The sequence below is a fragment of the Haemorhous mexicanus genome, chromosome 28, assembly GCF_027477595.1.
Source record: "Haemorhous mexicanus isolate bHaeMex1 chromosome 28, bHaeMex1.pri, whole genome shotgun sequence".
In the NCBI taxonomy this organism is placed as follows: domain Eukaryota; kingdom Metazoa; phylum Chordata; class Aves; order Passeriformes; family Fringillidae; genus Haemorhous; species Haemorhous mexicanus.
This window is the reverse complement of record NC_082368.1, coordinates 3,361,593-3,384,292: the sequence shown is the minus strand read 5'-3', so window position 1 is coordinate 3,384,292 and position 22,700 is coordinate 3,361,593. Positions and strand designations below refer to the sequence as shown.

General features: G+C 59.4%; 2 protein-coding genes across 2 annotated transcripts; one reads left to right on the top strand and one right to left on the bottom strand.

Moving 5' to 3' along the window:
• The first annotated feature begins 1,627 nt into the window (after nucleotides 1-1,627).
• Nucleotides 1,628-10,057, top strand: CNTNAP1 (contactin associated protein 1). Its single transcript, XM_059869166.1, has 24 exons — nucleotides 1,628-1,763; nucleotides 2,837-2,938; nucleotides 3,101-3,294; nucleotides 3,385-3,532; nucleotides 3,722-3,925; nucleotides 3,992-4,176; nucleotides 4,258-4,401; nucleotides 4,733-4,994; nucleotides 5,073-5,222; nucleotides 5,290-5,461; nucleotides 5,550-5,656; nucleotides 5,761-5,880; nucleotides 6,019-6,222; nucleotides 6,314-6,470; nucleotides 6,682-6,809; nucleotides 6,904-7,071; nucleotides 7,148-7,366; nucleotides 7,444-7,683; nucleotides 7,759-7,995; nucleotides 8,105-8,232; nucleotides 8,342-8,435; nucleotides 8,539-8,772; nucleotides 8,895-8,942; nucleotides 9,028-10,057. Exons 1-24 carry the CDS (start codon nucleotides 1,685-1,687, stop codon nucleotides 9,216-9,218), a joined length of 3,915 nt encoding a protein of 1,304 aa, XP_059725149.1. The 5' UTR covers nucleotides 1,628-1,684; the 3' UTR covers nucleotides 9,219-10,057.
• Nucleotides 10,058-10,431: 374 nt separating this feature from the next.
• Nucleotides 10,432-22,130, bottom strand: EZH1 (enhancer of zeste 1 polycomb repressive complex 2 subunit). Its single transcript, XM_059869167.1, has 20 exons — nucleotides 22,068-22,130; nucleotides 21,457-21,577; nucleotides 20,981-21,109; nucleotides 20,583-20,702; nucleotides 19,969-20,089; nucleotides 19,111-19,284; nucleotides 18,141-18,243; nucleotides 17,738-17,901; nucleotides 16,873-16,964; nucleotides 16,137-16,311; nucleotides 15,536-15,732; nucleotides 15,049-15,140; nucleotides 14,478-14,518; nucleotides 13,937-14,062; nucleotides 13,251-13,429; nucleotides 12,628-12,723; nucleotides 12,182-12,263; nucleotides 11,981-12,061; nucleotides 11,792-11,876; nucleotides 10,432-11,691 (listed from the first exon to the last, which is right to left on the bottom strand). The coding sequence occupies exons 1-20, from the start codon at nucleotides 22,076-22,078 to the stop codon at nucleotides 11,631-11,633; spliced, it is 2,250 nt and encodes a 749-aa protein (XP_059725150.1). The 5' UTR covers nucleotides 22,079-22,130; the 3' UTR covers nucleotides 10,432-11,630.
• Between the last annotated feature and the right edge of the window lie 570 nt (nucleotides 22,131-22,700).

Genomic DNA, 22,700 nt, shown 5'->3' with positions numbered 1-22,700 from the left:
GTGGCTGCTGGTGCAGGGCATGGCACTCACGCAGGGCTCCCAGCCTGGTGCTGCATCCCCACAGTGCTGGGCGGGCGTGTTGCTGGTTGTTGACAACAAAATTCCCAGCTCCTCATTAAAAAGCAGATTAGTTCCTGTGGGGCAGAGGCCCCATTTCCTCTCCTCAGGGGGGAGAAGATTGATCCCTAGCTTTGGTGGGCTCCTGGCCATAATCCCTCAATCTCCCTTTCTCCCAGCTACAGCTGTCTTTGCCATGGCTTATCTCCACTCTGCCCTCGACCCTCCTGCTGCCTCCAGACGGGTACAGGATCCTGGCTGCTCTCTGTGGGGCTGTGGAGCTGCTGCACCCTGGATGAAGAGCAGCCAGGACAGGTGCTCCCAGCCCCCAGAGGGTCCCCAGGGCTCTTTGCTGGAGGGTCTCTTCCCCCTCTCCTGCTCTTTCTGCAGTACAGGGATGCTCACTGCAGATCTCTGCCCTGTGCTGGCTCTGGGGGTGCCTTCCTGCACCCTGCATCTTGGGGGAAGGGGAGGGAGGAGGGTCCTGGGGACAGTGTTGGCCCAGCAGCCAGCTATGGGTGCAGAGCAGGGATTCTACATGTCCCCGTTGGGGCTGTCACAGATCTGACCCAGCACAGGGTCAGGACGTGGGGCTGAGAGCAGGCAGCCCCCCGGGGTGTCAGGACAAGGCCAGGTGGGCTGTGCCTCTCCTGGGGATGGACCTGTGGGCACTGCCAGGTCTGGGGGACAAGAGGAAGGCTGCCAACATCCCCAGAATATGGTTCCAGCTCCTGGTAGCAGAACTCCTGATGCACTGCCAGGTGTCCCACAGCCCTGCCACACCTGGGGTTTTCTATTCTCTCTCCCTGCCTGGGCAGGGAGGAGGTTTGGCCCCGGCTGCCCCAGCCGATTGCTTTGCAGCCCTGCCCGCGGCAGCCAGCCTGGCACCTGATGCCAGGTTTGGAGCCACCGGTGCAGAGCTGGGCACAGCCTGCCCGTGCTCCTGCTCCTGCTTGGAGCCAGCCTGGAGCCAGCAGCTGCTGGGGCATCCCCATCCCCCAGGACTGCTCCAGGCCCCCGGGACAGCAGGACTCCTGCTCCCGCGGGGCTGTAGGTGTATGTAGGGCACGCAGGCGCCAGCCCCCCCCAACCCCTCTGTGGGCGTCTGGGGGTAGTTGAGAGCAGAAACAAACTAAATCCCTTCTTCTGCACCACTGGAGAGAGCAGCGACCCCGAGACCTGCAGGCCTTAATCCACGGCTTGATTACAAACCCTCCACATCTGCTGCGGGGGGGCTGCGGGCACCGCTCCGACCCTCCCTGCGCGGCGGCTGCACAAGGGCAGAGGAGGCTCGGGGTGCGGCGAGGACCGGGCACCGCCTAGGAACCGACCGAGGGTGCCCGGGGAGCTCCTGCACAGCCTCCCCGTGCCCCCGTACCGCACCCACGGAGCCGCGTCCCGGTGCAGCCCGGACCGCTCGCCGTGCCGAGGAGCGGGGAAATCGAGCTCCCGGGCGGAGCATCTCCCGGGGGCGCGGCGGCGGGTGCGGCGGGGGTGGCCGGGACTCTGCGCCGCGCCCGGCCGGGCCCGGTTCCCCCCCGCCCCGTGGGCGGAGCCGCCGGCCCCGCTCCGCCGCGCGGCTGCAGCACCGGGAGCGGCGGCGCCGAGGGCGCTCGGGGCGCGCAGCATGAGCGCCCGCCGCCTCTTCGGGCTCTTGCTCGCCGCCTGCACCGGCTTCCTGCGCCCCGGTCCCGGCTGCCTCGCACGTAAGTGGGGCCGCAGTCCCGGGAGCGGCCGCTCCGCACTGCGGGACCGCGCCCGCCGCCCCGTCCGCGCATCCCCGAGCACTTCCCGCATCTTCCGTTCTCTCGGGCGTCCCCCCTTCTTCCCCGGGCACCCCCCGGCATCCCTCGGTATCCTCCGCTGCCCCTGTTCGCATCGTTCCCAAGGTCACCGCCGGACACGGCCGTCCGGGCTCTCCCGCCGACCGCGCCCCGCCCGGGGCGGCCCCGCCGCAGCCGCCTCGCCGGCGGCGGCCCCGCGACCGGCCGCAGCCTCTGGGGACCCGGGACAACCGGGACGCCCCTAGTTTCCGGGATGCCCCGGGATGCCGAGGAGAGCGGGGACGCCCTGCGGGACTTGCCGGGCGGTGCCAGGACCTCGGTCAGCGCCGCCGCCCGCCGGGCTGGCCCCGCCGCGGGGCTGCACCGGGCCCGACCCCATACCGGGGCTGGGGGCAGCCGCTCGGGAATGGGAATCGGCGAGGCCCTGCTCGCACCGGGCAACTCTCCGTGGCCCCCTGAGCCGGCGCCCGGGGCCCCCTTACCCGGGGCCGCGGCGAAGGGGCATCGAGGCGGGGGTCGGTGGTACAGGGGAGGGTAGAGTCGCGGGGCGGTGGACTGGGGGTTGATGCAGCACGGCTCCTACAGTGAGAGCTGGGGATGCTCCTGAGCTCCCCGGACTCCGTCCGATCCGATAGGGGACCCTGAAAGAGGTTCGAGACCCCGGCCCCTCCGAAGGGTCTTTTGCCGGCGCCGCGAGGATTTGCACGGGATCCCCCGGGATCCCACGCGGGATCGTTCCCCGCCGGGGCGGGGCAGAGCGGGGGTCCCGTCGCCCACGTCAGTGCGGAGGCGGCTGGTGCCGGCGCCGGGGCCCGCAGAGGTGTGTCAGCTCCGCTGCAGTGGGAGGGGAGAGCAAAGCGGGCCCGCCGCTCCGCCGGCCCGAGGGAGCCGCGGGGTCCCCAGAGCGCTCAGGGTCCGCAGGGCTGGGGAGCTCCCACAGGGACACTGTCCAGCTCAGTGCTCCGAGGCCGCCCCCAACCCCATTCTCCCCTCAGGACCCTGCTATGATGAGCTCGTTGCCCCCCTTTACTCCTATTCCATCGGTGCCTCCTCCAGATACAACATCTTCTACTCGGCCAGCTTCGCCCGTCTGCACAGTGAGTCCCCCCGCGGAACTGGGATGCAGGAGGGTCAGGGGGTGTCCCTGGCAGGGTTTTGCCTCTCGCGGGGCTGAGGGGCCCAGTCAGGTGCTGTGGTGGGGCCGAGCAAGCAGCCGCCGCTCAGTCGGGAGCCGAGGTGCTGAGCTGCTCCCCCCGCAGGCACCAGCGGCTGGTCCCCCGACCCCCGGGACAAGCAGCCCTGGCTCCAGATCGACCTGATGCAAAAGCACCGGATCAACGCAGTGGCCACGCAGGGAACCTTCAACACCTATGACTGGCTTACACGCTACATTGTGCTCTATGGAGACCACCCCACGAGCTGGAAACCCTTCTTCCAGCAGGGCAGCAACTGGGTAGGGAGGAGCCCGGGGGAGGGGGCTCTCTGGGGTGGGTAGAGACCCCTGATTTGGAGCAAGGTGTTGACAGTGACCCTTCATCCCCAGACATTCTTTGGGAACGTGAATGAGAGCGGGGTGGTGCGGCACGACCTGCATTACCCCATCCTTGCGCGGTACATTCGCATCATTCCCATGGCCTGGAACCCGCGTGGGAAGATTGGGCTGCGCCTGGGCCTCTATGGCTGCCCCTACCGTGAGTACCTGGCCACGGGCTCCAGCAGCCCTGCCTGGCGGGATCCTGGCTCTGGCACACCTGGAAAGTTCTCTCAGAGGGGTTGTGCCCAAACACTCTGCAGCCATGGCAGCAGAAGGTGTGTTCCCCGTGCCAGGGCACCTGCTGCTGCAGGCAGTGACATGGGTGGGGTTGCTCTGCTCTCCCCAGGGTCCCATGTGCTCTACTTTGATGGGGACGATGCCATCTCCTACCGTTTCCGAGCCAAGAGGGTCAGCACCTTCGAGGATGATATCTCCTTCAACTTCAAGACACTGGAGCAGGATGGGGTGCTGATGCACGGGGAGGGCTCCCAGGGTGACTACATCACAGTGGAGCTTAAACAGGCCCAGCTCCTCCTGCACATCAGCTTAGGTGAGCCGGGACCAGGGGCTGGGGACGTGGGGCTGGGGGCCACGGGCTGATGCTGGTCCTCCCCAGGCAGCAGCCCACTGCACGCCAGTGAGGGCCACACGACGGTGGCGGTGGGCAGCCTCCTGGATGACCAGCACTGGCACTCCTTGCACATTGAGCGTCTCGGCCACTACGTCAACCTGACGCTGGACGGGGAGGTCAAGCGCTTCCGCTGCCGCGGCACCTTCGACCAGCTTGACCTCGAAACTGAGGTGGGTGTGCTGGGCAGGGGGCTGCCAGGATGTTGATGGTGTCCTCCAGAGAGGGGTTGACACCCTCCCTCTACCTGCCAGGTATTCTTTGGAGGGGTGATTGACCATGACAAGCAGCACCTCACCTACCGGCAGAACTTCCGGGGCTGTGTGGAGAACATCATGTTCAACGGGGTCAACGTCGCCGACCTGGCCCGGCACCGGCGGCCCAACATTCGCTTTGAGGTCCAGCCTGGGGGGTGGCCATTTCTCTGGGAGTCCTCTCCCTGCTGTGGGGGGACACATCCTGGGTGTCCTTAGCACCACTGTGGGGTAACCCCTTCCCTGGGGCAGGGCCCCCTGCCCGCTGTGGGGTGACGCGGGGCCGGGCAGTGGCCGTGCTCAGCCAAGCGGCGCTGGATTGACCGTACAAGGTTGTCCCTGGCCTGGGGCACCCGCCTGGCTCTGCCAGGCTTTGGGATCAATTGGGCATGATTGAGGCCAGCACTGCGGGGATGAGAGGGCCTCCCCTCTACAGGAACATTCCCTTCCTCACCCCTCCCCTGGTCACTCTCAGGGCAATGTGGGCCACTACTGCCAGGACCAGCTGACCAGCCCCATCACCTTCGCTGGCATCAACAACTATGTGCGGGTGCCGGGGATCCCACGGAGGAACCGCCTGGCCGTCAGCTTCCGCTTCCGCTCCTGGGACACTGTTGGCCTCCTGCTCTACACCGGCTTCTCTGACCGCCTGGGCTCCCTGGAGATGGTGCTGAGTGAGGGGCAGGTCAATGTCTCCATTGCCCAGCCTGGCAAGAAGAAGCTGGAGTTTGCTGCAGGTGGGCTGGGGAGCTGGCATGGGGCGGGGGGATCAGGCTGGCAGTGGAGCATCCCCATGCACGTTCCTCTCTGCACAGGGCATCGCCTGAATGATGGCTTCTGGCACTCGGTGCACCTGGTGGCACGGGAGGGCTCAGCTGTGGTGACCATTGACGATGATGATGGTGCTGAGTTTCGGGTGGCGCACCCCTTCCAGCTACGCACTGGCAGCCAGTACTTCTTTGGAGGTGGGCAGCAGGGCGGGGTCTGGGGCAATGGGTGCCTGAGGGCTGCTCACCCCCATCTGTCTTGCAGGCTGTCCCAAGCCAGCCTCAGTCACTGGCTGCCGGTCAAACCAGACAGCTTTCCACGGCTGCCTGCAGATGCTGAACGTAGACATGCAGCCCGTGGACGTGGAGCTGCTGGCACTGCAACGGCTAGCACAGTACCACAACGTGTTCTTCAACGTCTGTGGGATCACAGACAGGTATTGACCGGGATGAGGGTGCTGCCTGGGAGTGGGGGTCACTGGGGGCCTGTGCTGGTGCTGAGACAGGAGCCCTCTGTGCCCTCAGGTGCACCCCCAACCTGTGTGAGCATGACAGCCGCTGTATCCAATCCTGGGATGACTTCATGTGCATCTGCGACCTGACGGGGTACAAGGGGGAGACCTGCCACAAATGTGAGCCTGGAGCCTTGTGGGTCAGGGACAGTATGGGCACCTGCAGCCCCTACTCCTGCGTGGTGCCTCCCTTGCACTGATCTCCCCCCATTCTTCTCTTCCAGCCCTTTACAAGGAAACGTGTGATGCTTACCGGGTTAGTGGGAAGACCTCGGGCAACTACACCATCGACCCAGATGGCAGCGGGCCACTGAAACCCTTCACGGTGTACTGTGACATCCGAGGTGGGGGTAGCAGGAGGGCACAGGGGACCTCTGTCTGATGCCCCTGGGAACCAAGGGCCTGTGTATTGGAGCTGGAACAGGATAGAGGGAGCGGGGCTGTCCTAGGGGTCAAGTCCTGAAGCTCCCCTTTCACTGCAGAGGACCGAGCGTGGACCATCATCCGGCACAACCGTCACTACGCCACGCGGGTGACGGGCTCCAGCGTGGACCAGCCCTACCTGGGGGCCGTGGAGTACTGGAATGCCTCCTGGGCCGAGGTCTCAGCCCTGGCAAACGCTTCTGAGTACTGCGAGCAGCGCATTGAGCTCCACTGCTACAACTCCCGCCTGCTCAACACCCCCTGTGAGCGCCGGGAGAAGGGGGTTGGTGCTGCATGGCTGTACTGCAGGGCTGTGACAGGGGACAGTGTCCTGACCCTCCTCTGTGCCTGCAGCCGGGCTGCCCTTCAGCTTCTGGATGGGTCGGAACGATGAGCGGCACTACTACTGGGGGGGCTCGCGACCGGGCATCCAGCGCTGCGCCTGCGGGCTGGACAAGAACTGTGCTGACCCCCAGTACTTCTGCAACTGTGATGCCGACCATGCAATTTGGTGAGTGGTGGTGGCTGTGGAACAGGAGCTGTGGGGTGGGGACTGCAGTCATGGGAGGATATGGTGGCAGCTGTGGAATGGGAGCTGTGGGGTGGGGACTGCAGTCATGGGGGGCACAGACTCTGGGGCACTCAGTTGGGGGTAATGGGGTTGTGGGCTGGCAAAGGGACAGAAACACCTCATGGCCTCTCTGATGCACTCACATTTGCAGGAGGACAGACAAGGGTCTGCTGACCTTTGTGGACCACCTGCCCGTCACCCAGGTTGTGGTTGGAGACACCAACCGCACTGGCTCTGAAGCCCAGTTCGTGCTGGGGCCCCTACGGTGCTATGGAGACCGTAAGTGAGCGGCCCCACAGAACATCCCCTGCCTGCAGAGTGCCTACATGGAGGCACCCTGCCTATCCCTCACTGCCCCTCCTGTTCCCCACAGGCAACACCTGGAACACCGTCTCCTTCAACAGGGGCGCAGCTCTGATCTTCCCCACCTTCCAAGCCAACCACAGCCTTGACATCTCCTTCTACTTCAAGACCACTGCCCAGTCTGGAGTCTTCCTGGAGAACCCAGGCTACCGAAACTACATCCGCATTGAGCTCAACAGTATGGGGGGGCAGAGGGTGCAGGGCTGTTGGGGATAGAAGGGCTGGGGCCTCTTCTCAGCACCATGTCCTTGCAGCCACCAGGGACGTGGCATTTATATTTGACATCGGGAATGGGGACGAGAACCTGACGGTGCGGTCGGTGGTACCCTGGAATGACGATGAGTGGCACCAGGTGAAGGCTGAGCTCAACGTCAAGCTGGCACGGCTGCGGGTGGACAAGCTGCCCTGGGTGGTGCGGCCATTCCCCCCACAGAGCTTCGTCCGCCTGGAATTTGACCGACCCCTCTACGTCGGTGAGAGCCCCTGGCCACGTCCCTGCACCCCCAGGTCCCCAAGTGCCACAGGGCACTCAGTCTCCCCCCCGCTGCAGGCGCGGCAGAGCACAAGATGCGTCCGTTCCTGGGGTGCCTGCGGGCGCTGCGGATGAACGGGGTGACGCTCAACCTGGAGGGCAAAGCCAACGAGACGGAGGGCGTGAGGGTCAACTGCACCGGCTACTGCCAGGACCCGCCAGTGCCCTGCCAGAACAGTGGGCTCTGCGTGGAGCGCTACAGCCACTACACCTGCAACTGCAGCATCTCCGCCTTCACCGGGCCCTTCTGCAACCACGGTGAGCGGCAGCGCTCCGCGGGGTGGGAGGGGCCGAGGAGCCGGCGCTCCTCTCACACCGTAGGCTCTCGCACAGACATCGGTGGATACTTCGAGGAGGGCACCTGGGTGCGGTACAACATCCTGCCTATGTCGCTGTATGCTGCCCGCGAGTTCGCCAGCATTGTGAGCAGCCCCTGGCAGCCCCTGCCTGGCTACAACCTCACCAGCGAGGAGGTCAGCTTCAGCTTCAGCACCACCTCAGCACCTGCCGTGCTGCTCTACGTCAGCACCTTCGTCAAGGACTATATGGCCGTGCTCATCAAGGATGATGGTGAGGGCAAGGCCCCCTGCCCTGTGGATGCCACTTTCCAAGCCTACAGCTGGGTGGGACGTGCCCACTGAGAAGTTCAGTCCTGCTGACAGCCCTGTGCTGCCCACAGGGAGCCTACAGCTGCGCTACCAGCTGGGCACCAGCCCCTACGTCTTCACTCTCACCAACAAGCCAGTGACGGATGGGCGGCCCCACCGTGTCAACATCACCCGCCTGCAACGAACGCTCTACACCCAGGTTGGGCTGGGGCACCCTCCCAGTGGGGCATGGGGGCTTCAGGTCAGGCTGGGAGAGGGCATGGGCAGGGTGGCTCTGTGGGTACTGATGCTGTGCACCTTCCTCTCAGGTGGACTATCTCCCGGTCATGGAGCAGCAGTTTTCCCTGTTTGTGGACAGCAAGCTGGACTCGCCCAAAAACCTGTACCTGGGTCGTGTGATGGGTAAGCTGGGTCCTGCCCATGCTGGGGTCTCCAGCGTCTCCTCTGCACAGCATGGCCCTTGCCCTCTAAGAGGGATGAATAATCTCCTTCTGTGGCCCCACAGAGACTGGAGTGATTGACCCCGAGATCCAGCGCTACAACACACCTGGCTTCTCAGGCTGCCTTTCAGGGGTGAAATTCAACACCCTCGTGCCCCTCAAAGCCATCTTCCACCCCACCAGTCCCCTGCGGCCCTACAGCATCCGGGGGGAACTGGTGGAGTCGAGCTGTGCCTCAATGCTCCCCCTCAGCACCATCCTTATCCCTCCTGAGATGGACCCCTGGTACATGGCCACAGGTGGGTGCTGTGGTGGGACCCTGGTGGGGATGGAGCCCTCGTCAAGCACCAGCTGCAGAAGGGAAGCTCCAGCATGAGACCTTGCTGCAGCCTGGTCTCAGCTGCCTGCTCTTTGTCTGCAGAGTTCCCTCACGTGCACGACGACGGCTGGATTGGGATCATCATTGGGTGTAAGTGAAGCTTCTGGCTGGCATTCCCCACTGGCACGGCCCTGCAGCCCCTCCCCAATCCCTCACTGCCGTCTCTTCCCTGCAGTCGTGATCTTCCTGCTCCTGCTGCTGTCAGGGCTGCTGGCACTGCTCTACTTCTACCACCATCGCTACAAGGGCTCTTACCACACCAACGAGCCCAAGGCCATCCAGGATTACGGCGGTGCTGCCAAACCACCGGCTGCACGCAAAGAACAGAACCTGCCCCAGATCCTGGAGGAGCCGAGAGGGGACTAACGGGGCCGGGGGTGGGACGGGCTCACAGCCCCGGGAGCCACCCGGGAATGAGCGAGCGTCGCGGGACCAAAAGGCCAAGCACACCTGAACTGCCAACACCCGCCTTCAGACTGACCGGACCGACCGCCACCTGCTCCCCACGGCCGCCACCGACCGGCCCCGGAGCGCGGCCACGATCCGCCGAGCCCCAGCCTCGCTCGCCCCGGATACGCCGCCAGCCCCCACGCCGGAGGCAGGCTGCTGCCTCCACAGCTGCCAAACCCTGCCTGGCCTCTGTCGGGGAGCCCCAGGCCCGGTGCCCACCCTCCCTCTGGCCGGGGGCACCCGGCTGCTGCCACCCGCGTAGATGACCCGCTGCTTTGCTCGCTTCGCCAGCGCCACGCAGAGCCACGAGCACCGGCCGCGCCCGGCCGGGCTGCCCAGCAATACTCCACACCGGCGCCGCGCATGCCGCCACCGCACCTTGCTGAGATGCTGCTTTCATAAATCAGGTACAGATCCTTTCTACCATTTTTGTTGCTGGATATTCTACTACACTCTGGTTTTTTTATTCTATCGGTTTGTATAAAAAACCAAACGGAAGCTCCCGCGGGAGTGACGCCCCCGCGTGTCGTGGTACGTGGTCTGTAGTTTGCTACTTCTCTGTATGAAGTGCCAGTCCTGCCGATTACCTCCAGCCCAGGGAAAGCTCCTGTTCACTTGCTGTGTTGTGGTAAGACAATGTTACAGATATGCATTTATCTACCCAAAGGCCTGGCTCCACTGGGCACTTTATTTTTAAAAAGTCTGTTCTTTTGAATGAGATGTGAAGATAATCAAATAAAGGCAGAATGATGGCATTTGACACTCCCCAGCCTTCACCTTGGCAGCCTGGGCAGATCTCTCCTCCCACCCCGGCTCAGCCTGCACCAAGGGAGGCACCACATTGACAAGAGCAATTCCTGGTCCCAGAGTGAGATAGAGGGTGTAGTGAGCAGGGGCTAAAGGCAGCTCAGCTGCTGCTGCACACACACATTATGTCCTGCTCTCCCCACCACCACCTCTGCCCCCTTCCCACCCTGAGCCAGTGTGATTCAGGCAGCTGGCAGCACTGGGTCACTGTCCCCCCTGGACCCTGGGAGCCACGTTGGGGACAGCCGATGGAGCCCAGCAGGCAGGGGACAGTCTGGGGACAGGCTGCTGCCCAGGGTAACAGAGGCCAGCAAGCAGGGGAGGGTCTTTACTACCACTTTATTATGACAAAGGCTACAAGCCATGTTATTTAAAGTGCATTATTATTACCATTATTCACCGTCAACAAACCACAGACACAAGCCTGGCATAGTGCAGATATGGCCGAAGTGGCAGAAGACGCTTAGGCAAGAGCAGGGCTGGCAGGAGCTGGGCAGATGGAGGTGGCAGGGAGCAAGGCTCAGGCAGGTGCTGGGATACAAGCACTGCTCCAGACAGACCTAAATACCTCCATGCTCCAGGGGGCCATCACGGACAATGGGAAGGACAGACAGCCTGGCCTGCCGTGGGGGGAGACTGGGAAAGTATGGTGAGGGCTGGGCCAGGGAGGGCTTGGCTCCCAGGCAAACCCAGCACCTCTGTGTGTTCCTGGACTAAACAGCTGGGAGTGGGCTGGGGCCCTGCAGCCAGGTCGGAGCTCAGCCAGGCTCCTCATGTCATCCTGGGAACCCAGCCCTGGACATTGGGAGCACAGCCCAGCACGCAGCACCAGGCCAGGCAGGAGGCTGGTGGCGTATGTGGCTCTCAGGGGACAGCCCCAACCTTCAGGTCACCCCAGGCTCCATCCAGCCTGCCCTGCCCCAGCCCTGGAGCAACATCCCAGCAGAGGTGCTGACAGATGCAGGACACCTGGGATGCCCACAGTCCCTCCACCCCAAAATACAGGGCCCAGCCAAAAGCTGAGGATTAGTTTAAAGTGCTTTTTTCTTTCCTTTTTGCATGGAGTGCAAGGCTAAATGTCACCCTGCCAGAGAATATTTCCCCTTTATTCCCAGGGCCAGGGGGTCACAAAGCCCAGGGAAGGTTTCTGAGAAGCCTCCCCTGGGTCACAACAGGCAGGGATTGTAACATCATTCTGTACCCAGCTCAGTGGCATCCCTACTCAAAGTATCATATTGCATAGTGCTGCTCTCCCATCCCCAGGCATCCCTTGGTGCCACTCCAGCCACAGCTGGGCAGTCCCCATTTCCCAGCCAGCTGGGGCGGAGGGGATACCACCCTGGGACAGCCATGGCCCAGGGGCTGCTTACACTCCTGCCCCGAATCTCTCTGGTGTCTGGATGGAAAGTAGCACTTGTGACACACACAGCAGCAGGAACAGCAGCAGTCATGTCAGCGTGAAGCAAACATGGCATTGCTTACAAGGTGCAGCAGCAAGGTGTGCCAGAACCACCCCGGAGCTTAGATGATGTCCGTCTCCCTCTCTATGCCGACATACTTCAGGGCATCTGCCTGGCTGTACCTACAGGACAGGAAGTCATGGCTGCAGCAATGCTCCCCTCACAAACCTGCACAGAGGGTGGGTCAACCCTGCAGGCCAAGGTTGCTGCTGGCCAAGGTACCTGTAGTCAAAGAAGAGCTCCTCTCCTGCCTGGATGGCTCTTTTGGCGAAGATGCCAATGCGGTGGTCTCCGTTCACCATCACAACTGCAACATCAGAGATGCAACATCAGAGATGTGCAGCCCCAGCTTGGGCTGGAGCTCTCACAGCACCATGTCCTGCCTGGCCTGGCTGGGCAGGGGGACCTCACCTTTCGCATAGCAGTTGGGGTTCACTGAGTGGTTGGCAAAGCGGATTTTATTTCCTTTGCGAGTAGCGTCAACAACAAAATCTATTAAAAAAAAAAAGAGAGAAGGAAACCATGGTGTAAGGCCAGGCCTGTCACCCAGGCAAGAGGTGGGCTGAGCCTGCCCACCTGGCCTCTCCACCCCTGGAAACCTCAGGAAGTTACCATTGTTGAGGTTGAAGAGGAAGCTGGACATGTACTTGTCATAGACCTTTCCTCGCCTGTCAGCCTCATCCTGTGAAATGAGCTGTAGAGGGAGATCACCTTGAGAGACTCAGCAGTTGAGGGCTGAGCCAGGTTCCAGGGCTGCCTCCTGGATACACCCTCCTGCTCTCCCTCCCAACTCAGGAGCTTGCCAGGGCTCCCAGGGATGGGGCAGGGCCAAAGCAGGGCTCTCAGGCAGCAGCACACACAGAGCACACTCCTCCACAGTGGAAGGCCAGAGGTACTGAGACGTGTACCCAGATAGCACAGGGCTCCATCTCCAGACCTGGTCAGAGCCCATGGGCACAGCTGAGCCAGGGAAGGCAGCTGACCCCACAGCCAAAGGAAGCTCTCCCACCACACACAGCCCCCGTGTGCCTGGCCAGCAGCCCAGGCACAGCACTGACCTCCCCGCAGTACTCGGAGATGAACTCGTTCTTCTGCACTGCCTCCTTGATGAAAGTCCCCCAGCCAGCCACGTCTGAGGGGGCCAGCAACAAATGCTGGAACCAAAATGAAAGGAAATGGGGAGAGCTGGCAGGTACAGCACCTCACAGCACACAGGTCATGGGGACAGCAGGGAGCCAGTGTCCATCCAGCATCCCCTTGTTATGGTGACACAGCTCCCTATAGACTTACACCATTACACGGAGCTGCACAGAACCTGACACACACTAATTTGCAACTTTCTCTGAATTTCCCTTTTTTTTAATGCTCAATTCCTTGCTCTAACCAGCAGAATTCAAGACTGATTTTTTCTAGAATCACTTTATACATTCTCTTTCTCTCACCATTCCTCATGTAACTCCGATCTCCTGATTTTGACATCCACAATCCCTCCTGATTTTCATATCTACAATCCCTACTCCAGAGTAAGTGCTGCAGATGCCCAGAGCAGAGCAGCTTCTTTTCCAGACTCTGGCACTCTGGCAGCTCCAGGGAAGCTGCTCCCTCCCACCCCCCACAGCAGCAGCAGCAGCTGTGTGTCAGCTCTGCCCCGAGGCAGCTCCTGCCACACTGCTGTCAATACCTTTTTGAGGCCTCGCTGGATGCTGCAGTTCTTGCAGGAGACCACCTTGCAGTCCCAGTGCTCTGAAGCACCACAGGTGAGGCAGAGGTCTGGGTCACACTCCCTCACAGCCAGGTAGCAGGGGCACTGCTTGGTGTTGCACTGGGTCTTGCAGCGGCAGCCTGGGAAGCGGTTCTGACCTGCAGCAACACACACAGTGGGTTTGCACTGTGAGGTCTGCCAGAGAACAGAGGGGCCATGCAGGGTCTCTGCCCCAGCTGCTCCTCCCCAGCCAGATCTTGAGCAGGGACAGAATGAAGTCTGGCTGTTTTCTCCACTGCAGAGCTGGGAATGGAAGCCCAGACAGGAAAAACAAACATGGCAGAGCAGTGACCCAATGCCCCAATGCCCAGCCTAACTGCTGGAGGCACATCCTGCTCACAGGGGATCAGCAGCAGCACCCACAGGATTCAGACACAGGGATGAGCACTAGCAGAAGTGTCTCAGCTGCCAACAGCTGCATGGCAGCACAGAACCATCTCCTTTTGGACTTTAACAGGCTGCTACCAGCACTGCTATAGATGGACAGAGCAGCAAGTGCAGGAATAAAGTAGGCTCCCAGCAAGCCCCAGCTCTGCACCCTCCCTGAGCTCTGTGCCAGGAGAGCTGGCTGCTTTCCTGCCCAATAGTCCTTGACCTCTTCTTACAGTCAGGGTTGCACTGGCAGAACTTCTCACAGAAATTCTGAGTCATGATGCAAGGGCAGGAGCTGTCACAGGGATGCTCAGGGTGGTCACAGGGCTGGTAGTTGTACACCTGGGTTGGTGAATTATCTAGAACAAGAAGAGAAACGCCAAGATTGGAAGCTGCATGTTGCAGGAACCTTTTCAAAGCAGCAAGTGCAGGGCACTGGAACCAAGAAGGTGCAAGCTGCCCATCTGCCTGCACTGGGCAGAGAGCCTGGCACCACCCAGCTCCCACAGACACACACATGGCTATGCTCACTGACCACAGAAGGGCTGCACACTGCCCTCAGCCTCCCCTGGCTGCAGCAAACCCTGTTGCACATGCAGCCTCAGTGGGCACTGGGAAGGCCACGATGCCCCTGGCACCCCAAGGAGCCTGGCCAGGGCCAGTCACTCCCCTCAACAGTGCTGGACCTGCCAGGCTGATAAGCAAGACATGGCCACCCCGCTGGAGAACTCAACCCTTGCAAACCTCCCATGACACAGCCGCAGCCAACTCTACCTTTCTTCAGCTGGATCTTCCTGCAGTGTGCAGCCCACAGCCTGCAAAAGGAGCAGAGAAGGTTGAGGGGATGTGTAAGCCATCAGGGACAGCAAGCCAGCACTACTCAGCACCAGCAGCCAGCACAGCAGAGATGGGCCTGGCAGATTCATGCATTAATGATCAGCAGCCACCATAAAGTGGAGAGAGATGAGAGTGATGCAGCTGCAGCAGAAGCTTTTTAAGCCAAACACCAGAGCCAGGATAATACTGGACACATTGAGATCAACACACAAAGTAGGTTACAAGTCAGGGAGCTGAGGCTGCTCTTAGGGAAGTGGCACCAGGACCAGCAGGCAGTGCTGCCCTCTCCTCAAGCTGAGCCTGGGGCTGCAGGGCCACTGAGCCCCCAGGCAGAGCAGCAGCCCTGGAGCTGGGCCAGGGCCAGCACCCAGCAGCAGCAGCTGCCCCATGTGACGGCAGGACGAGCGCACAGATGGGAGCCAGATGGGGATTACCAGGAATGCATTGGCACAAAAAGCAGAGGATCTGCTTGCATTTTAAGAACAAAACAAGCTTGTCCAACACTTGCCTGTGCTTCCTTTTCTTCTTCTGGGATGGATTCATTAACTCATTTGTTGGCAGTTTTGTTATAAGCGATTCCTTCACTGCAAACTGAAAGACCTACCGAAGAACACAAGCAAAAAGAAGAAACAAGTTCAGTGCACTCAAGCTGTTTTATCAAAAGTATAAGGAGAGTGTGAGTAAGCACAGCAAGGCGCCCAGGCCTGGGCCCAGAGAGCAGCAGTTCTGCCCCATTTTCCTGCCTATGGCACACTGCCTCCTCCTGCCTGCACACCTGGCTGTGACACTGCACATGGGAGGGAACCCACAATACCAGCACACAGGGCTCACTCTGCCAACAGCAGCACTGCTGCAGAGGTAAGACCTTGAGCTCCAAAAGTGTTGATGTGACACCTTCCTGTGGGGAGCTTTGTGGCAGAGAAATAAAACCAACAGGCAGTGGCTTTGGCCCTGGCTCCTCTCTTGCAGCTGCATCACCTGCTCTGGGCACCCACCTGCTTGCAGGTCTTTGTCCCCAGCAGCCTGGCAATTGAGCAGAAGTTGTTGAAGTAGGTCCCATGGAAGACACGGAAGAGTGACTCCTCGGCTCCTGTCCACTCCACGGGCTCCTGTGGCGTCTCCACTGCAAACAGCTGGGAGGAGGCTGGGCTCAGCTTCTGCTTAGTGGGGGTTTGGCAGCGGGAGTTGGCCTCTGGCAGGAAAGGCAGATGGTAAGCAAAACACACCCTGGCCATCGTGTTTCTGGGGGGCAGTGGTCACCCCCTCATGCCTGTAACCCTGCACTGCACTCCCAGCCACACAATCCTGCTTCAGGCCAGACACAGTGCTCAGGAGCCAAGGGCTCGCTCTGGGCTTTGCAGGTCCCAGCAAAGCTCTTGCTTTGCCTGGCAACATTCCTCCTTCCTGGGAGAGGACAGTGAATCCTACAGCAGCAAGGGCAGGGCTGGTGTCCCTCAGGTTTGCTGGGAACACTGACTGCTAGCTCCAAATTCTCCAGCTGTGCAGGAAGCAGAGGGGAGCCTGGGAGAACTCCAGTTGCGAGGAGCTGCCTGCCCTCACAGAGAGGAGTGGGGTGTCTCAGGACTGGCACCATACCCGAGGAGCTAGAGGCCCACTCGTTGCCCGTGTCGCGGTCGCTGTCGCCCTCCCTGGTCTCAGTGACAGCCGGGGTGCTGGAGCAGGACGCGCCCACCACATGGTGCCGCCGCCGGCGACGCCCGGAGCACTTGGACCGGGGGTTGTGCAGGGCAGCAAACTCCTTGGCTCCTTCCTGCAAGCAGAGCAGAAGACAAGACAGGTGGCAAATAACCAGGGAATGCAGGAAGGCTTTTCTTCCACAGGCCCTGGGACAAGCCCTGTCCTGCCACCACCAAGAGCAGGTAGAAGAAGCTGGCCACATGTGGTCCCTTCAGCAAGTGCCAAACCAGCAGCTTGTGTTGCATGTTCCCAGTTTGCTCCCTTTGGCATTGCTGCCCAGTCAGCAGAGGCTCCCTGGCCTGAACCCCCAGCCCACTCCTCTGGATCTTCCTGACTTCTTGCTCTGCTCCTTTTTAGCACGGGCTTACTTTCTCTAACATTGCACTGAGTCCAGAGAAATCATCTGTCACAGAATTTCCCATCTGCCAGCTCTGGAATTAGTCTTTGTTGGAGATCTGCTATAATATGCATCTGGTAAGGTCTGCATTTGCATTCATGCTCCTCTGAAACCAACAAGGACCAGAACTAATTCTGAAAAAATCATCCAAGTTGTGCAAACGATCCACAGAGCTCTGCAGAGCAGAGCTGGCCAGGGCACTTCTCTCATGGTTTCTAAGGTGACAGAGAAACATACCAGCCACAGGAAACAGTCTGCGCCGCAAGGATCTGGCTCAATCTTGGTCTCTCTATTCTTTCGTTTGTACACATTAGGAGTAGCATGAAAAGCTGAAAAAGTAACAGTTATCTTTACTATTAGCATTCTCCAAGAGTCTCCCCCCACTCTGCAAGGGACAGGAAGCAGGAGCCTGTGTGGCTGAGGGTTCCCCTGGCAGTGGGGCCTGGGGCAACCAGACCCACAGGGTAACCCTGCTCCAACCCACAACGGGCACCAGGCAGCTTGGGAAGGAGAGGCCAAAGGAGAAGGATCAGCTTTCACACTGAAACAAAAAGACCACGTCATATTAATATTATATCTTTTAATAAATAATTCACTGGAAAAAGTCCTGTGACTTCCCAAAGAAGCCCGTAAGACCTGGAGAACAGCAGGTCCAGCAGCTAATCAGTATCCAAAAGGCTTCGGCAGGACCAACCGCAGCAACATGACTAAGACGAAGCTGTAAGTTCCAGGAAGGCAACAAAACACAGGGGGCATGTCCAGACTTTGGCAGTGAAACATTCATGCCTTTCACTGACGAGCTTCTGCAAAGCAAGAGCAAAGTCTGGTGGTGGCAGGACTACTGCACAAACTGCCAGGAGCTCGGAGGCGGCGTGCTGAGCGCGGAGAGGGCACGGCCACGCACGTCGGTCTGCCGTCCGTGGGAGCAAAGAGCGGAGCCGTCTGTACAAAAGGCTTCTGGGCACCTCTCAGCTCCTAAGGCCCCACTGCAAACTCATGAGGCACCACCCTCCAGAGACTCCAGCACGGACTAAGCAAGGTGTGCAGAGGAAAACTGAGGAGAAAGGGCTCTAGGGAAGCGTCCGGCTGAGGTGGCACTTACGATGCAGAAAGCAGTCGTACTTGAAGCAGCGGCGGCAGAAGAGGGTGTGGAAGGAGTGCAGGGACTGCTCCCGCTGCACCGACTTGGCGCACGGCCCGTCGATGTTGGGAGTGCACTGCGGCGGCAGCACGTTGGGGTCGGACACCTCCGTGAGCTCCCGGTACCTGGTGACAAACACAAACACCCAGGGATGTGCTTTCCCCATTTGGGACAGCTTTACAGCACCATCGGGGTTCATCAGGCTCTGGCCCAGGTACCTCAAGGTGCAGTTTGTAACACTCTGCTCACAGAGCCTGCAGGCACTGAGCTTTGTGGTACAGCCAGCCCACAGTGCTGGTCTCTGAAATAAAGGTTTCAACTCTTGCTAAGTAAGGGAACAGACAACAGTACAGGGATTTTCTACCTTTCTTTCATATCCTCTGGGAAGCCATACTCAGGAAACATGGAAGAAATAGCAGTGAATATCATGTCATTGGGGAACCTCTTCTTTGAACATTTCTTGTTACCTGCAAAGAAGAGGAGACACAATTCTTCAGACAAGCTGATGTGGATGGCTCTTTCCTCCTTGCACAGAGCAATTCCAGAGATGCTCAGGATTGTGTTTTAAGACATAAATGTACTCCCATGCACAAGAGATAACCCTGTAATCTGCAACCAGGCTGAGGTATTCCCAGAAGCAGTGCTAGGCTACTTTCAGTGCAGCATGATGTACTGCTGGAAGTACCAACTTCTCTTAAGTGCTATTACTATTTATTTCTGCCAAGGCAGAACTTGCAGACAATGCTTTTCTATATCTACAGAAGTGTTGGTGTTTGTGCTGCTCACATCACTACAGATCAAAGACAAAGACAAAATTACCCATCAGCATTCAAAGGGTCATCAAGGACACATGAAAATCCCACAAACCAGAGCTTCCTCTAGGCAACAAGAGCTCCAGGTGGCACAGGAGAGGGAAGAGGAACACTAATACATGGAAAGCAGGTCTGGAAGGGATTTGAAAACGTCCATCTCCCAGCCTCCCACAGAAACAGATCCACCCACACCTCCCTGACAGGTGTTTGCCAGACCAGCACTTGAAAACATCCCACAGCCTCTCAGATAACACTCAGCTCTGCTAATCTCACCAGGAAGTGGGTTTCCAGATGACTCATCTAAATAACCTCTCACCACACTTTCGGATGGTGATCTCTTCTCCTGTCCACAGCGGACAGTGAGAGCAAACCATTTCCCTTCTGCTACAGAACTTGTCAAGCTGGAACTGCACTTGGCACATTAAAATCCCAGTGATGGCAGGAGAGCAGTGCCCAGTGCTCAGGTGGGGCAGGACAGAAATGTGGCCAATATAATCTTCACTTCTCTGGGGGCAAACCCACCTTCCACTGCGATTCGTTTTCTTTTCCTTGTCACTGGCAGCTCCTCTTTTCCATCCTCCTGTTTCCCCTCAGAATCATTATGTCCTTCCTCTTCCTCATCTGAGTACTGATTCAGAGCATTCACTAGCTCCAGGAACACAGCATCACTGATGAGGACTGACCCTGAGATCATTTCTGAAACACACAAAAATTGCAGTGCCACCATCTTTCTCATTTCTCACCATAGCAAACCACAAGCCTACATGCTCTGCTACCCACCAGGGCCCTTCTCTCAGTTTTTTTTTGCGGTAGGTGGGATTTTAGCACTAAAGTCAGTAATGGTGTATCATTTTCAGCAATCTGAGGACAGGCCACACCAGTTTTCCCTGTCTTCCTCCCCGCTGGGCAATTTTATGATGGGGCAGGCAGCGTTTCTCATTGATTAAACTCTTGGCTGAGGCAACAAGCAGAACAGGGTTGCTGAGCTACTCCCCCTCTAGCACATTTTCAGCATCCCAGAGGATGCCTGTGAATCCCTGTACACAGAACTGGCACCAGAGCACTCCAGGCATTAAAATGGAGTGAGGTACCCAAAGGCAGGAATGTGCCCTTGCAAAGGAGAACAGCAGGCACCATCCTGTTTCCCTGCTCTGAGAGCTCCCACAGAAAAGCTGGTTGCTGCTGCCACCTTTTGACTTCTGAACTACTTGGATATGTTATTTGCAGGAGACTGAACCACGGGACCATAGGCAGGTTTGGGTTGGAAGGGATCTTAAACCTCTTGTTCCACCCCTGCCACGGACAGGCCACTGGGCCAGGTTGCTCCAAGCCCCATCCAGCCTGGCTTGGAGTGGACAGAGCTGGTTGCTCCCAGGTTACCTTCCTCTCCATGAACTTTGCCATCATAGTTATTAATAAGTTCTTCAATGAAAGTTTCATCTTCTTCCTTCACCTCGTCGCCCATGTAAGGAATATTGCATAGAACTGTTTCATCCTCCACCTGAAGAGAGATCAGACACAACTCAGAAAAGCAGTGTTTGCTGACCCAATGAGACTGTGCTCTGGTCCCTCAGACCTGCCAACAACACAGTGCACAGCAAAGCTTCAGATGTCTCATCACTGACACATCAGTGCTATCCCACTGTAACCCAGTCACAAACAAAAGGACTTACCTAAGAAATAAACTTCTTCATATAAAGAGAAATGAAAATCTTAGGAAAAAAAACCACAAACAAAACCCCCCAGAAAACATATTTACTCCTTGTATCCTGTGAAACAATGGTGACTGTCAAGAAGCCACATGTAAAGGAGACTACCTGGTGAGGTAGTGGGGACACAAGGCTGGCTGGGATTCTACAAAACAAGCAACTAAAGCAACACTTTCCATCATCTTTCAAGCAGATGTTGCCTGAAACAAGTGGGATGAAGAACCACTTCCCAGCTGTGTAACAATCAGATGCTGACCTCACTGAGACCCCATGCTTCCCACGTACCATGAAATTCTGCTGAAGAGGGGACCAGGAGTACATGATGGGCACCAGTGCCACTGTGTTCAGGGTCCTCATGTACAGTGTCTGGCTTGAAAATCCTGGGAAAATGCTCTCAACAGTGCACTGGAATACAAGTACAGAGAAGGTCAGTGAGGAACCACTCTGGGAGGCTGCCACAGCCTGAGGAAAACTGAATTCAGGACAAACACAGAAGCCCCACATGCACTCTGTGGACTCCAACACAGGAAAAAGCCTTGGGGGTACTTTTTATCCATTTCTGCATTCCAGAAGTGTGAGGCATGGACAACACAGACAAAAACTCATCCATATCCCCCAGAATTCCCTTCAGAGTCCTGGTTCCAGTCCCCACTTGCTGATGCTGCCCCTTTTCCTCTGCACACCTGTTTCAGGAACGGATGCCCACTGACTGGCTTCATCAGCTGCACTGGCTGCACTCGAAGCTTCTTCCAGTCTTCATTAAGGATCTGAGTCTTTTCATGAACCTTCGCAAAGTTGGCCACAAAGAGAGCCTGAAAGGAGAGAGAGGAGCTCTCAAAATTTAAGAAAACCCATTGAGAACTCCCACAGCACTGAAAGGGTTCAGCAAGGAGATCCTGTAAAAACCAACTGGAAATGAGCTCTCCTGCTGCAGTTACACCAATGTTTGTTCAATGGCCTCGTGTGTGCAACAGCTGCTGCCCACACAGCTTAAGACAGAGCACGAGGAGAAGTGGCATCTCTTCCCATTGATCCAGCTAGCAAGTCAAGCACAGCTTATCAATTCACCTTGCTGACACCCTCTGGCACCACTCAGACACTCTGAGCTTAAATGAATTCTTTTTGGGGCATCTTAGCCCAGTCCTTGCTGTGGCTGTACCTTTGCTCCCATGTTTGCCTGGAACCTCTTGAGCTGCCGCAGACGCATGTACTCGGACTTGACTTTCCTTTTCCAGTACATTATACACTTGGATGTCGGAGGAGTGGTAATTTCCATTTTTCTGTGACAGTACAGAAAGAATAAATATTAAATAATGAAGAGCTCAACCCCGAAAAACGTTCCTGTGGATCGGAAAAACACTTTATGCATCACAGACTTAAACCAAGCAAAATAACGCCGTCGCTCTGCAGCGCTCCTGACTGCGGAACACCCCCAGCCGAAGCGCACGGACAGGCCCGGGACAGCAGCGAGGGGCGGTGCTGACCAGAACCGCCCGTGCTGTCCCCCCGAGCCCCCGGGGCAGCACGCGAGCCCGGGGCTAGCTGGGGTCCCCCGCCCTCCCCCGGAGAGCCGCGGCTCCACTCCAGCCGCCCTCCCTGCCGCTCCGGCCGGGCCCGAGCGCGTCCCAGCTCCGCCAACAAGAACCGGAGCGAGCCGAGGCCGGCCCAGGGGAGCGGGCCCGAGCCCCGCAACTCCCTGCCCCCGGGGCCCGGCTGGTACCGCGGGGAACCCGCTACCCCCCGGGAACCCCCGGCCCCGCCCGCACTCACTGCTCGGCCATCGCGACAGGGGGAGGCCGCGCGCCCCCGCCACACTGCGCGCGCGCCGGCCCGCCCCGGCCCCCGCCCCCGGCCCGCCCCCGGCCGGCCCAGCCCCCGCCCCGGGCCCGCCTCAGGCACCGGCCCCGGCCCCGGATCCCGCCCCGGCCCCGCCTCAGGCCCCGTACCCCGCCTCGGCCCGCCCCGGGCCCGGTCCCTCACACCGCCAAGCCCCGCCCCCGGTCCCTCACATCCCCAGGCCCCGCCCCTCACATCCCCAGGCCCCGCCCCGCGTCGCCGCCGCCGGTGCCGGTGGGTCGGGGCGCATGGGCTGCCCCGATAGAGCGGACCCGTTCCAGCCTGGAGGACACCCCTGTCGGCTGCGGGGAATGGGTTAAACGGCGGCTCGGCGGCGTGCCCGCCCATTCTCGGTGTGCCTGGGCCTTCCCGGCCCCTATTGCAAGACCGGCCTGGTCCCGCGGGAAGCGCTTGGTGGGACAGCGCCCTTCCCGCCCGGTTCCACCGCCCTCCGGGCCCCGAGACAGCCCTGCCCGGCGTGGCCACGCTCCCCGACGAGCCGTCCCGGTGGTCCCGGGTCCCTCTGGCCCCACCGCCGGGCCTCCCTGTGGCGGCGCCGGGCAGGAA

What these genes read in the sequence shown, in the direction of transcription:
- CNTNAP1 (XM_059869166.1), top strand. Translation starts at nt 1,685, where the DNA reads ATGAGCGCCCGCCGCCTCTTCGGGCTCTTGCTCGCCGCCTGCACCGGC. An exon ending in GGGGGAGACCTGCCACAAAT is followed by an intron (nt 5,657 to 5,760) that starts GTGAGCCTGGAG and finishes CTTCTCTTCCAG; the next exon opens with CCCTTTACAAGGAAACGTGT. An exon ending in CATCCGCATTGAGCTCAACA is followed by an intron (nt 7,072 to 7,147) that starts GTATGGGGGGGC and finishes ATGTCCTTGCAG; the next exon opens with CCACCAGGGACGTGGCATTT.
- EZH1 (XM_059869167.1), bottom strand. An exon ending in CCAGAGGATATGAAAGAAAG is followed by an intron (nt 17,902 to 18,140) that starts GTAGAAAATCCC and finishes GTTTGTCACCAG; the next exon opens with GTACCGGGAGCTCACGGAGG. An exon ending in CAGACTGTTTCCTGTGGCTG is followed by an intron (nt 16,312 to 16,872) that starts GTATGTTTCTCT and finishes CTCTGCTTGCAG; the next exon opens with GAAGGAGCCAAGGAGTTTGC.